Consider the following 15,125-nt stretch of genomic DNA (forward strand, 5'->3'; position numbering starts at 1 on the left):
AGAGAGACCTGATGTCTTTCATGTTACCATGACTTCATGCAAAAAAACCTGCAATCCCACTTGGTGTATCAGCCCAGGAGAAATCCCAAACTGTCACTCTACCCTGGCCATGGGATAAGGCTTTTCTCTGGTCTCTGTAATTTCTTCTTGCAAGCATTGCTGTCTCCCAGAGCAGACAGCACCCGAGACAGATGAGGGGGAAAGCACAGGGCAGGGGGAGGCTCTCCAGTCTGGTAATTAGGGCAGCATTTAAAGGATGGGTCAGACGTGTCCTGGTCCTGCCCCAGTGAATGCTTAATTAACTACACAAAGCACCAGGAGGAGAAACTAAGCACTGTGTGTCTCTCCTCTTATTCTGTGGCAGCCAGGGAAGGCTCCTGAGAGTGGAAAGCAAGGGGAAAAATCCTCTCAAGCAAGGCAAGGGCTGAAGCCTGGTGATCCAACACACTCAGGCTAAAAGCAAGATCACAACATCACTTTGCTGACCAAGAGCTTTATCACCCATCTCCAAAATTACTTAGCAAGTCTGTGTCGAGTTCACCAGTTGTTTAAAGACAATGAAAATCACTCAGAGCACCTTCCAGAATCTGAAGGGCTGACAAGGAGCCAGAGAGGGACTCTGTGTTAGGAACTGCAGGGACAGGACAAGGAGTAATGGGTTCAAACTGAAAGAGAGAAAATCTAGGTTGGATGTGAGAAAAAAGATTTTTACTCCAAGGGTGGTGAGACCCTGTCCCAGGGTGCCCAGGGAGGCTGTGGCTGCCCCAACCCTGGCAGTGTTCACAGCCAGGTTGGATGAGCCTTGAGCAACCTGCTCTGCTGGGAGGTGTCCCTGCCCAGGGCAGGGCTTGGGGCTGGATCATATCATCTCTGCATTCCAACCCCTAAATTCTATGATTCTATGATCCTTAAGGGTCCCTTCCAACCCTGGTTATTCTGTGATTGTGTGAAGATTTTATAGTTGCTACTGTCTCTAGAATGCTGAAAAATCACAGGCAATAAAGTCTTCTACGTGTGAGGTAAGTACACAGACACCAAATGAGATGCAATATGCAGCACATATATCCTATAAGCAGAGTCTGCCTGTGGAAATCAGGTACCTGCACCCTGAAGGGTCCCTTCCAACCCTGGTTATTCTGTGATTGTGTGAAGATTTTATAGTTGCTACTGTCTCTAGAATGCTGAAAAATCACAGGCAATAAAGTCTTCTACGTGTGAGGTAAGTACACAGACACCAAATGAGATGCAATATGCAGCACATATATCCTATAAGCAGAGTCTGCCTGTGGAAATCAGGTACCTGCACCCTGAGCAGATACAAGATTGAAGCCTGTGGCAACTTGAAGGAAACAGTGGGAGAAGAGAGAGATGGATTTTCCTTCCACTCTGTGAGCAAAGTCCAGACAAGTACTAATACCACAAAGATTACTGTATCTGCAAGGTTTAGATGGCTTGGATCTTAAACTGACATCAAAGCAAGTGTAGACTCTTAGCATAGAATCACAGAATCATCAAGGTTGGAGGAGACCTTGAGATCATCCAGTCTGCAAGTTATAGTTACATTATTTCCATTGATGCACCCAATGAAGGGAAGTAATATTATTTTGCAGCAATTTTATAGGTTTCTCATAATTTAATTTATAAATAATCCCTCAATATTTAGTATTTTTAGTAATTATAATTAGTTGTTTGCTGAAGTCTTCATATGAGATAACCTATCAACACATAGTCTATTTCCTCAGAAAGTTTCTAGTGGTTTTCCTTTCCTTTACTCTTTCAGTCAAGCTGAACCAAACATGCTTTTTTTGTTGATAGCTTCCTCTCTCCTTAGCAGCACTATTGATGCTGCCAACACAGCCCTGGGAACTCTGGTCCTTGGTTAATTTGTGCAGTGGAGCACAAACATTTTTTCCATCACATGGTGCACAAACCAGCACTGTGGAGGAGTGAAATGGGAGCTACAGAAGCAAAAGGTTTAGCACATTCCTCATCCCTTGGAAATTAGCTGAGAGACTCAGGTCTGCTTTTCTAAACAAGCTGGAACTAGGAATGTTCTGTGCTACACATGCAGAATCTATTTTTTCCTCTACATATGCACCAAATTCTTCCTGGTACATAGCTGACAGATCTGTGCCTAAAGTCATGGGGTGGTGCTGGAGGTCCCAACATGAGATACACAGGTAAGACTGAGCAATGTCAGTGTATTTCTGGTATGTGATAGAGCTAACAGTGATAACACAGTCCAGACAAGAGGATTTATTTGCTTTCCAATATCCCTGCACTGGTTCTCTCCCTCACAGATCATACCACTCCTTGCTCTTCACAGCAACCCTTCCAAGCCTTACATTCTATGATTCTGTGACCTTTGGGCTACCAGAAGAGACCTCTGACCACCCAGGGGAGGGACACAGAGTGGCAATGGCAGCATTGCCATCCCTTCTCCATGTCAGAGCTGAGACACTACAAACAAGAAGGTGAGAGGCAACGAAGGTTTCTGTGTTAAAGAATCATTTAATCATAGAATGTAGGGGTTGGAATGGACCTCAGAGATCATCCAACCCCTGCCCTGGGCTGGACACCTCCTCACTAGATCAGGTTGCTCAAGGTTGCTATGCAACCAAAAGTTTTCTGAAACTACTACTATCTTAACTCTTCTGCCTTCTGCCACAACCACTCTGAGTTTTTATTCTCTCTTTCCTGTTTCTCTCCATACTCTTTACAGGACTTCATGCAAAGGAAATGTATGTCAATGTCCAGAAGAAAGGAAGTAGCTGGAACTGACTGCAGTGTACCGGGAACAATACACCTATATGATACAGAAATGGTGATTTCCCTTTCCTGAGATACTTTTGTCAATGGAAGTCAAACACACACTGACCTTTTCTGCTCTGACATCACTCAGCAAACACATCTGCTGGGCTGTCTGCAGCCACCACAAAGGGGTTTTGTTGTGCTCTTTGAAACAAAGGGAATACAATGTACTTGTTCCTTAACCTCTTCTAGAAGTGTTTTGCCTGGAAATATTCCTAATAACTCAGCATAAGACAAACACTGAACGTGGGATTTTTCAGCCTGATAACTGTGCAGAAGTTCATAGACCCATAAATCAAGTTCCTGACACAAGGTGTGAGGAATTTTGCCACCTGCATTGCTGCCATTCCTATATACCACAGCATTTAATACATCTGCTGTTCCACAGTTCCCCAAACTAGTCTTCTCAACCACATAAAATCAAGGATAAAATCCTGATAAAATCGAGTATAATTATCAGGGCAACTATTTTCAGGATAACATATTACCTGACCTATATCTGACACTTTCACAGCCCAAATGTTGGCTCACCTTTAAAAGCTGAGTGGATTTTTATGTTATTAGCACCTCACTGACTTAGCTTGTAGTGTATGGTCAAACACACAACCCTGAGCCTTGTGCCCTGGGAAGGAGCTGCCTGGGCAGGGAGGTTGGACCAATGACCAACTGTGGTCCCTTCCAATCTCACTGACTCTGCACAATATATTAAGGCTTAAGCACTTTTTAGCTTCTGTGTTAAAATACACAGATCCAGAAGTGACTCTGGATGCTGTCAGTCTATCAAAGTTCTCTCCTGAAGAAAGTCAGGAAAGAGCACTGGCTGTGTATAAACAAGGTGGATATTCACATACACTGAGTTATCTGAAAACAACAGGAGAAATTAGAGCTCTTCAGGTACTGAGAACCAAACAGTAGAAGTCCTGGGTCTTGGATTACATACAGCAAGACATCAAGCTTCATTGACTGAACTGAGCCACCACACTTTCTGCACAGGGAGGAAGACAAAAGGATCACAACTCTCAGAGACTGTAAGGTAGGATTTTCCTCCCAGAAGAAAGATTATCCCTTTTCATTCATGGAATCCCATACTAGACTGCACAACTGTTTTACCTGTGCATCTCACAGTGTTTTTCCTTCTCAGGCTTCAAAACCAAGACTTGTTGTAATGCAGTGATATATAGTTGTCAAATCCTTCCTTAATCTCATTTATGATGACAAACCACAACTGAAGCTGAGATGCATGGCTGGAAAGGAGCCCAGTCAGGAGAATAGAAGGCAACTCTGACAAATTGCACAAAGCTACTCAGAGGCTGCATTCCTCCTCCCTCCATTTCACCACTCGGATTGCTTTGTTTGGTTAAATAGGTCAGTGCTCAGAAAAACACCCCTGCAGGGCTCACTGGTCACAGAACCACAGCAGCCAACTCCAGGGAGGACAGATGCTAATGTGAGAGCAGCTGAAGGACACCACGTCCATTGGGCATGGAGAACTGAAACAAGACACACTGTACCCCCTGCACTGGGCACTGGGGAGGTCCCAGCTCAGTGCTGTGCTCAGCTTTGGGCACTCACTGCCCAAAGGCCATTGAGGCACTGAGCGAGTCCAGCCAAGGGCAACGAGGGCAGCAAAGGGCAGAGCACATGGGCAAGGGCTGAGGGAGTTGGGTTGGTCAGCCTGGAGAAGAGGCTCAGGGGTGACCTCCTGGCTCTCTCCACTCCCTGACAAGCAAACAGTGATTTAATTCCTTGTTTTGCTTTGCTTGTGTGTGCAGCTTTTGCTTTCCCTATTAAACTCTATCTGAACCCCTGAGTTCTCTGCTTTCACCCTTTTGATCCTCCCCATCCCACTGGTGGGCAGTGAGTGGCTGTGTGGGGCTTGGCTGCTGCTGGGGTGACCTATGGCAAAAAACAAGCACCTGAACCAACTCTGGTTCAGAAAAATTACCCAGGATTCTCCTTTATCCAAATCATTTTAGCCAACTACTTCACTAGATGCAAACCAACCAGGTGTGATGCTAATAGCAAAGGAGTCCTACCATGCAGCACATGAGCTGCACATGTAGGAAAGACTTATCCTACCTGTACATTAAAATGGGGTTGTCATTTCAAATGAAGATACACAGGAATCTATCAACAGACAATTTTAAACACCAGCACTGGGCAGTTGAGAGGAACTGGTGTTGTGCTGTGCAAAACACAGTACCCTGCCTGTTAGCACAAGAACCTCTGGACTCCAAAGACCTCAGGGTTTGTGCTGAGGGGGAAAAAAAAAAAAAAGCAGTTTTCATATGCATCTTTGGTGAAAGTGGAAACACTATGGGGGGAAAAAAAAAGCAGTTTTCATACGCATCTTTGGTGAAAGTGGAAACACTATCAGAGCAAACAAGTCTGTTCAGATAGGAAAGAGAAGTGACCTTAGGTCAGCAGTTTGACAAAGTGGAAAACTACTTCTGCCAAAACATGCACGTGAGTTCCTCAGGATGTCATCAAACCATATCCTAACTTACCTTCTGCTTTGGTGTAGATTGAGATGTTTCCATTGACCAAGCCAGCAAACAAGTATAGAGACCTATATGTTAAGCTCATAACAGTTGATTTTTCAGGAGTGAAGAAGTGCTGAAGTCGAATTTTCTTAGAGCCTTGGCAGCTCTTGTAAATAGAAATGCTAGAAAAAGAAGCGAGAAAAAAATGAAGCTGTGAAATGTTTTATGTAGTTCTTATTAGAGTATGCACAAGAGAGGGTTAGAATAATATACTGGGGGTGGAGGAAGATTTTCTCCTTCCATTCATAGGATGATTAGCATGAGGAGTATCTTGACACTTCAAAATGTCTATGCAGATAATTTGCAATCACTTAACATTGACACATGGCAACACTTTCATATCATCTTGTCTGGAGAAACATTGATTCAACTAAGACACATAACACAAATTGTGTTCAAAGTCCTCATTGTGAGTCTATCCAGAACTTCTGTTAGCTTTAAAACAATACTGAAGTATTACCTGGAGAACTAGGGAGAAGAGAAGGAAAACTCACTACCAGATGTCAATTGTACTTAAGATTTAGATCATTCACACAGATTTGTACCAAGTGTATGTTAGGAACATTGTCAAATCTTGAATTAATTTCATTAAGTTCTGGAAAAATGGTATTTTCCTTGGAGAATTTTGCTCTCCTTCATTTATGCTGGTTAGAAACACCTCCAAAAATCACATGTGGTTACACACTTATGTCCTGACTGGCTACAACAAGATCTGTTTGGTCACTGCCCTATAATGTCAGAAAACAGAGCCTTGTTCTTTAAATAAGTGATGACACAGTAAGGCATCAGTTCAAATAGAGCAAAATAATTCAGCTCAACAGAAAACAGCAACAAATCCTCCAGAATATCACAGCACAGAGGGTTAGTGTGTTCCTCATTTACACATTCTCACACTGAAAGTTGCCTGAAGATTATGTTGCAACACCACAAAAGTGATATTTACATTTTCCAGGCATTCTGTGTGCTGAATTAATCCTCCTTTCATCCAAGAGATGCACTGTTGTAGCTTCAAATGCTACACAGTGCAGCTTAAAATCAAGCAGAGTGTGTTTTTGCCTTGATTGAAGTGGATATGTTGAGGTCAAAGGGATCACACCAATACTTTTGTAACAGGTAAACATTTTCCTGGAAGCATCTCACAAAATTCTGCTAGAGAATAGTAAACCCAATGAATAAATCATACACATGACACCACAAGCCAAGAATCACCTTCCTTCCTCCATGCCAAGGCAAATAGTAGGCACATTAGAAGTTTGTGCAAAGACATTTTCAGAGTCTGAAGGTTTGTTTTGCTCTCTCAGCTTCTCCTCCCCTGGTATGTAGACCATGCAGAGAATCCTGGACTCCACGTTGAAGCACTCGATGACCTTGGGGCTGGAGCTCTGGAAGGAGACGATTGCAATCTGCCCCATCTGGTTTGTGCAACTGCCAATCTGAGTGGGGAAGAGGAGAATGAAAAATACACTAGGACATACCTCTCTCCAGGAAGGATCAGCATTCACCAGGAGGAATGACTGGAATGGAAACTGAAGAGTGAGAGCAGCTCAGTTATGTGTGTGAATATTGCTTCAAGATAAAAAGGACATGGAACTGCTGGAGCAAGTCCAGGGGAGGCCACAAAGCTGCTCAGAGCACTGGAGCATCTCCCTGTGAGCACAGGCTGAGGGAGTTGGGGCTGTTCAGCCTGGAGAAGAGAAGGTTGTGTGGAGAGCTCAGAGCACCTTGCAGGAGCTGAAGGGGCTCCAGGGAAGCTGCAGAGGGATCTGTGTTAGGAGCTGCAGGGACAGCACAAGGGGCAATGGGTGCAAATGGAAGGAGGGGAAATTTAGGTTAGATCTTAGGCAGAAGTTTCCCTGTTCTGGTGGTGAGACCCTGTCCCAGGGTGCCCAGGGAGGCTGTGGCTGCCCCAGCCCTGGCAATGCAATTAAGACCAAGTTCCTGTGCAATGTACTATTTCAAAAACCACTGTCCTGGGTTAGCTCAGGTTCTCTTGAACGAGACAACAGAGCTGAGACCTTTCCTTGGCACAGGGAGAGGCCTACAAAGAAATGCTCTGTCCCAACTGATCAGTTAGATATAATCCCCTGAAATACATTACATATGTAATAAATATCATCATATATAACAAATTCTATTAATAGATAATACTTTCTTGATTATTATGCACCCAATGAATTAATTCACTTAATTGGGACATATATAATTAATAAATTATTAATAAAAACCTCATAAATTATTACTATAAAACAACATAAAATTAGTATTATTAATGTAATCCCTTTTGTAAACTTGCTGACACAAGATCCTAAATTTCTTCCTGATCCATAACTGAAGTGTCATCAATACATCCACAAATTTGTACATTTTAGGGATGAGGGAGAAGTAAAAAAAAAAGAAGTAGAACAAAAAACCTACACAAGTAGCAGGAAATGTTTTTATGCAGTAACTCTTTATGTTTATGTGAAATGGAAAAAAAACTTAGGAAGGAGAATGTTTTGTGGCAGTAGAAAGATTTAATTGGCACAGATTTGTGATGACTTTACAAGTGGCAAAGACATGAAGAAATTATACAGGTCACCTTGATACAGGCACTAGGCAAAAGCTATTTCTGACCTTTAATTCACAAGGGTTCCCTGAACATCTCAGTGCTGCAGTGACAAAAAAGCTCCTGAAATAATTAGCTTACTTCTTTTAAGAAAAAACCAACTATTCTCTACCTCCTTTGCTGCACTATCAGCATATTGGAGGTCATCACAATATGCCAGAGTAGGGGGGTTTTTTTGCCATGTACAGATTTAAACAGATTATTTATGGCTAAAACTGTCTTAAAATATGCAAAAAGAGTAGGACAGAGTGAGCTCATCTCGGTTTGAGCAGCCTCACTCACTAAGTTAGCACATAACTCCCTGCTGAATGTGCTCAGCACTGTGGAATTCATTCTGTGCTGCCCTAAGGAACCACACACACAACCAACACACCCCAGAGAGCAGCAAGACCACATGGGCAGGTTGCTAGCTATGCTTCCTAGAAGTCTATGTTTAAATAAAGGGGGAAAAAAACCAACCCAAGATTTCTTTCAGGTCTCTATGTTGACCAGAGCCACAAAAAAGCAACAGAGAGAGGCAGGAGAGAACTTCTTTGTGGCCTTTAGAGCTTGCACTTACCCAGAGAAAACCATGTTCCATAGCACAGGAATCTGACTCTGCTTCTCCAGAGAGATATGGCTCAGGATTGTAGGCAGCACATTCAACCTTCAGACAGAGGAAAAGAGCTGTTGCCACATTAAAAAGATGTGCCTGTTCCTGCCCATTTTGGCATTTGAGAATGCCAAAGGATCCCAAGAGCCAAGGAGACAGCGCAGTCCATCCAGCTCCCCATGGGCAGGGGCAGCTGCATGGGGATGATTCCCAACACATTCCTTATCTGCTCTTACACACATTTGAAGCCAAAGGCTACAAATTCTCTAGTTCATCTGCTCCAAGGGCAAGTGGCTGATTCTGCACTTGGGATGGGGCAACCCTGGCTGAACCTAGAGACTGGGAATGAGAGGGTGGGAAGTAGTGCTGGAAAGGGCCCTGGGGGTCCTGGTCCATGGCAAGTTGGGTCTGAGTCCCAGTGAGCCCTGAGAGCAGGAGGGACATCGTGTCCTGGGGCATCAGGCAAGGCATGGCCAGAGGGAGGGGATTGTCCTGCTCTGCTCTGTGCTGGGGCAGCCTCACCTGGAACAGTGTGAGCAGTTTGGGCACCTCAGTGTGAGAAAGAGATTGAGTTCCTGCAGAGTGTCCAAAGGAGGCAACGAAATGGGGAAGGGCCTTGAGGGGAAGGCACGTGAGGAGTGGCTGAGGCACTTGGGCTGTTCAGCTGGAGAAGAGGAGACTGAGCACAGAGCTCATGGCTGGGACAACTCCCTCAGGGAAGGAAGTGCAGGGACAGGAGTTGGACTAGGTGATCTCCAAGGGTCCCTTCTGAGTCTGGCTATTCTGTGGTTCTGTGAATTGCTTCATGACTTTTTTTATGAAGTTTTTCCAAACACCCAACCTCACACCACCCGTGCTGTAATCCTCAGCCTGTCACCTCTCACCTCAGCCACCAGGTACTGCTCTTCATCTACCATGTCCTTTTTCATATAAGGCTGATTGATCCATGTCATGACCCTGCCTGAAACTCCTCTCCATTAGGGTAAACTAATATTATCACTTAATTAATTACATTTTTGCATAGGAAAAAAAAAACCACAAATAATTGTTTTTTAAAGACTTGTTTTTAAAATTATTAGCATTATTATTATCATCATCACTTTTTCCACTAGCATCTCTCCAGCAGATGTATCAGCCTCCAACCTTGATGAATCTATTCTATGATTCCATTCCTAAACACTCCTTAGCTTGTTGGTCTATTAAAATTACTTTACCAGATCTTCTACTTCTTCCATCTGTACTTCTGAAGCTCTTAATTCCTCTCTGAGCATACCATGTGTCTGCCCTACTGCCTGTCATCCCTTTCTTCTCTACTCTCTGAGTATACCATGTGTCTGTCCTACTGCCTGTCATCCCTTTCTTCTCTTTTTCCCCTCAAATTATTTCTCCAGGTGCTATACTCATGTTGAATGCTAATGCTATCATCCATAATGCCCCTGACTCCCTCCCAACCCCATGTCATCATGTCCTGTCAGCAAATTAATCACCATTATCATCCAGGGCTGAAATCTGAAAGCTACACAAAACTTAAGATCTATATTTAATCCTATCCCAACTCTGGAGATGATTCAAGCATCCAGGATCTGGAAAAGACACTTTTATGAGCAGTCATGGATTTTTAGCTTCCCTGATATCCATGGCAGAGTTCTCTAAGGCTTATGTAAATGCTTCAAAATAGAGAAAAGCAATGTATGGCTGTGTAGAGAATAAAAAGCTTTCTGACGAGGGGTGATACTACATCTTTACCCAGGAGTCTCTGTAATTCACACTGATGTTCTTATCTCAGACATCAATGTCATTGTGATTGTATTGCAGCACTAGAGACAACCTGATTAGTATTAGCTCCCCCAGCCTGGAGCTGCATGGGCTTGTTGTGTCCCAAGGGCAGAACCAGCACTTGGCCTTCCTGACCCCCCTGCAGTTGTCCTCAGCCACTGACCCAGTCTGTCCAGGTCTCTCTGAGAGCTTTCCTACCCTCAGGCAGATCCTCACTCCCACCCAATTTAGTATCCTCTCCAGATTTCCTGAGGGTCACTCAATCCCCAAGTCCAGATCATCAATAAAGATGTTAAATAGGACTGGCCTTGTTTCTGAGCCCTGGGAGTAACTCGAGAGAACTAACAGATGCATTTACAATATGGTATTTCTTCAGCAGTTATATCACACCAGAAAAGCACAATTGTAATCATTCTTTAGCAGTTAAATCACACCAGAAAAGCACAATTGTAATCTCATAGAAACATTCTGCTCACCTTAAATTCCTGTTGCTTGGCCATCATCACTGGCATGTGTCTAACAAGAAGAGGATGTTTCTCCTTTTTGATTTGATTCCCATCATCTTCTACACAGAACCAACCCAACAGGTTATCCTCAGCTGTAAGGAAAAGAACAAACAACAAACACAACACTTTCACTGAATAATCACACTTCTCTACAGGAAAAGAGAAGAATTCTGTTAGCACTAGTTAATACTGATGAGGCTGTTCTTAGGCCATCTGTGCATAAATGACAACATGAGACTATGAGCAAAAATTCAACTGAGTAGATCAGATACTACTGAAAATGCAAAAAAAGAACATCTTATGCTAGCAAAATGTTAGGGGTGTTCTCTTAATGACCTCATCAATTAATACTACTGAAAATGCAAAAAAAGAACATCTTATGCTAGCAAAATGTTAGGGGTGTTCTCTTAATGACCTCATCAATTAATTATTGAAAAAGGAAAAGGCTCTCAGCACAGGGTGTGACTGTCAGGGATGTCTGTGCAGGACAGGGGTTGGGCTGGGTGATCCTCAAGGATTCCCTTCCAGATCTGGTTATTCTGTGATGCTTTCTAGTGATACACAAACTATTTACTGCATTGTAATTTTAAACATCTACAGATAATTTTTCACCAAAGAGAATTCATTCTCTATAAAACAAAAATATTACACTGTACATTGAGTGCTATTTTAACTTGACAGAAAATCTGAGTAACTAAGAATTACCAAGGGCCAGTTTAGCCATTTGTAAGTTGTTGATCCAGGACTGTTTGATGGCAGGGGTAAATGTATTGAACACAGCTGTAAAGAAAGTTGGTCTCCCAGACCTGCAATAGAAAGAAAATCCCTTTAAATGGATTGAGGATGAGACAGAGCCAAGTCTGGGAATGATGAGCAAACTGAATTTCATTATTTTCTAACACATGGAAAAAGACACAGTTCTGATATAAAACATGTCATATGAGGAAGGGCTGAGGGAGTTGGGTTGGTCAGCCTGGAGAAGAGGCTCAGGGGTGACCTCCTGGCTCTCTGCAACTCCTGCCAGGGCTGGAGAGAGGTGTGGGATGTGTGTCCTGCCAGGGCTGAGGGAGAGGAGAGAGGGAATGGCCTTGAGCTGAGCCAGGGCAGAGTCAGATTGGGTGTGAGGAGAAATGTTTTCCCTGTTGTGGTGTTCAGCACTGGATATTGCCCAGGGAGGTGGTGCAGTCACCATCCCTGGAGGTGTTTCAGAGGTGTCTGATGTGGCACTGCAGGATCTGGGTTAGGGTTTGGGGGTTCCAGCAGTGACAGGTTCATGGTTGGACTGGATGATCTCAGAGGTCTCCTCCAGCCCTGATTCCATGACAAGCATGCAGGCTATGACATGACATACATTTGCCTTCCCAAACTTTACATGAAATGCTATGAGAGGAACACCCTCTTTGGCAAAGGATTCCAACAGTGGCTGTTCCCTATTAGCTGTCACTGCCACATTTCCTCTGCTGCTTCTTGCACCTGCAGCCATGGGTTGAGGAACAGGACAAAAACTACAGACTGGAGATTAGCAACTGGTTCTTCTTTCCCCAGAGGTGTTTGGGCCCTGAACAGCTCCCAGGGCAGTGTCACAGCCCCAAGGCTGACAGAGCTCCAGAGGTGTTTGGCCAATGCTCTCAGCACAGGGTGTGAGTGTCAGGGATGTCTGTGCAGGGCAGGGGTTGGGCTGGGGGATCCTCATTATTCCCTTCCAGCTCTGAGTATTCTCATCTGTGATACTCTGGAGCATTCAAGCTCCCAACATTACAGCACAAGAGCCAAGTCAGGTGCTAACCACAGAGACAGAAGAGAAGGAAGAGCTGCAGATTCCCCAATCCTCCCCAGTACATCTATGACTGATACATACACCTGATACATTTAGAAAGTTATTTAGATTATTACTGACTTGTCCTGTTTTCCTGGGAGCTGCAGCTGAATTCTGCAGCGATCTGCTGCTCTGATCTCATCTTCCTTTTTCAGAATCAGCTTTTGTAAACCTGAGGTCCAGTCATGGGCTACAGATTGGTTCAGGTTCTGAAAAATTAAAAAAAACTAAGGTTCACCACCAGCCTACTATTTCCAACAGGCTAACTGAGGTGATCTCTGCATTTAACAAACAATTCCTGGCACCTGAGCCTCAATCAGTCCACATTTTAATCATGGATAATTCGGACACATCTGTAAAACCTTTGCTAACATATTTGACCTGATGATTTAATCTCGCATTGCTCAGAGTTTGATGGTACACAAGTGACATTCCCAAGCATCTGTCAGATTTTAAAAGTGCAAAATTGCAGCAGGTGTACACAGCAGCTTTTTATATTACTCCAGAATCCACAAATTCTGCTCCTCATGAGAAAATCTCATTGAAACATCTCCAACATGGTTTTACTCACATCTTTGGGCCAAAATGTTCAGAGAACCAGCCTGAAAGCTGCCTGTGTGGTCTGAATCTGTTTCAGATGCTAAAGCATCTTAAGCTGTGTGCACTGTCCCAGAGGGTGAAATCACACCTGAGTGGCACTTGGAGCACCAAGACTAACATGTCCACAAAAGGAAACACTTTCCACAGACAGAATTTTAGGCAAATAAAAGTGTTTTCCAGCCACAGAGAAGCTGAGCTCATTCCTTAGCTAAATTCTTGTCATTGCCTTACACAGCTCTGCCTGGAAACACAGAGTTGTAAGGTCTCAGCACGGAGCTGGCTCTGGCAGCACAGGCAGAAAGGGTTTGTGTGTGTTAATGGGTCAATGTCTGAGGGGATCAGTGCTATACATAGTCCCAGTTATGTAGATGAGATTCACCTTCAAACACCTGTGGCTCTTGGTCCAAAAGCAAAGTTTCCATGCTCTTCCCTCAGAGTACATATTTTGTGCTATGTTTTATTTACTGCCCTGGCTCTCAAGCCAAGATGACCCAAGAGAAGCTCAGCTCCCAGATATCCACACACACACCTATTTACAACCTGTGCTGTCAGGTAGGAGTTAAAAATTGCAAAAGCATAATAAAATACATAAAACAACAGGCAAAATAGCAATTTCTTTAAAGCCTCAAAGGTGTGGACAACTCACTCTGAAATGTGGCATTAAGTACTATATCTGTTTGCCAGGATATATGCTAAATCAAAGGGATGTGAACAAAGCCAGAGCAAAATACTTTCAAAATTCCCCTCTATTTTTGGGATTTACACTCAGTTTGAAATCCAATTTTCCCCTGAAAGCCAAGATTATGAGCCTGGATAGGCATCAAGAGCTTCCTTCACACAACCATCCTCCTCCTAATTTGTCTAACTGCAAGAATCCAATTTCTTAATGTCAACATGTAATTCTGTTTCCATATAAGCTTATCAAGCCCTGAACAAACACAGACACTTGCAGGATCCACCTACACTGAAAGACAATAAGGAAAATGAGATTAGGACAGTTATAATCTACTTACAACACTAAACAGCAGCAAATGCATCACTAGAGGTAAAAATGATTCCACTCTGCAGAGACAACTGAAGAATGCCTTGTACAACCCTAGGGAGAGACAATTGTGCTCCTTTACAACAGGAACAGACTTGAGAAACAAACCCAGCTCTGTTTCTTACCTGATAGTTTCCTTTAAGGCTGTTTATTAACTGAGTGATTTGCCCAAGTACGTTCAAGTCGTGCAAAAGGTTCTGCAGGTCATGGTACAGTTGTCCTGGTCCCATATAGAACTTGTCTAAAAGGAATAAAGACAAAGACATATGTAATAAAAAGATGCAATGCTCAGGTGAAGGAGGAAAACATGACAAAGGTAATGTTGACAGGTATTACATCTGGAAATCAGAGTGGTTAATTTATACATACATCATTGACAGAATCAGAGAATCAACCAGGTTGGAAGAGACCTCAAAGATCACCGAGTCCAACCCTACCATGGTTGGAATCTACTGGAAATCAATCCAAACTATATTAGGAGATGGAAACTGCACTGAAAAAATGCAGCAGCTGTTGTTTGGGAGTGTTGGTTTCGAAGGAAGACAGAAAGGGAAGGAAAAATGAAGGGAATGGCCTTGAGCTGAGCCAGGGCAGAGTCAGATTGGGGGTGAGGAGAAATGTTTTCCCTGTTGTGGTGTTCAGCACTGGGATATTGCCCAGGGAGGTGGTGCAGTCACCATCCCTGGAGGTGTTTCAGAGGTGTCTGATGTGGCACTGGAGGATCTGGGTTAGGGTTTGGGGGTTCCAGCAGTGACAGGTTCATGGTTGGACTGGATGATCTTAGAGATCTCCTCCAACCCTGGTGGTTCTATGATTCTGTTAGCTTACACTTCT

The 15,125-nt window shown here is 43.5% G+C and overlaps 1 protein-coding gene across 1 annotated transcript in view; it reads right to left on the bottom strand.

The window, feature by feature from the left end:
• Window positions 1-14,532, bottom strand: part of LOC103806944 (rho guanine nucleotide exchange factor 10-like) — a gene marked incomplete at its 5' end in the record, with an annotated part of 28,800 nt that extends 14,268 nt beyond the window's left edge. Inside the window, 7 exons of the mRNA XM_009079658.1 lie at window positions 5,319-5,476; window positions 6,564-6,787; window positions 8,519-8,605; window positions 10,804-10,925; window positions 11,539-11,639; window positions 12,731-12,858; window positions 14,417-14,532. Coding sequence (XP_009077906.1) covers window positions 5,319-5,476; window positions 6,564-6,787; window positions 8,519-8,605; window positions 10,804-10,925; window positions 11,539-11,639; window positions 12,731-12,858; window positions 14,417-14,532 — 936 coding nt within the window. The remainder of the gene's footprint in view (window positions 1-5,318; window positions 5,477-6,563; window positions 6,788-8,518; window positions 8,606-10,803; window positions 10,926-11,538; window positions 11,640-12,730; window positions 12,859-14,416) is intronic.
• Window positions 14,533-15,125: the final 593 nt, after the last annotated feature.

This window comes from Acanthisitta chloris, unplaced genomic scaffold (assembly GCF_000695815.1).
Source record: "Acanthisitta chloris isolate BGI_N310 unplaced genomic scaffold, ASM69581v1 scaffold3748, whole genome shotgun sequence".
Lineage (NCBI taxonomy): Eukaryota > Metazoa > Chordata > Aves > Passeriformes > Acanthisittidae > Acanthisitta > Acanthisitta chloris.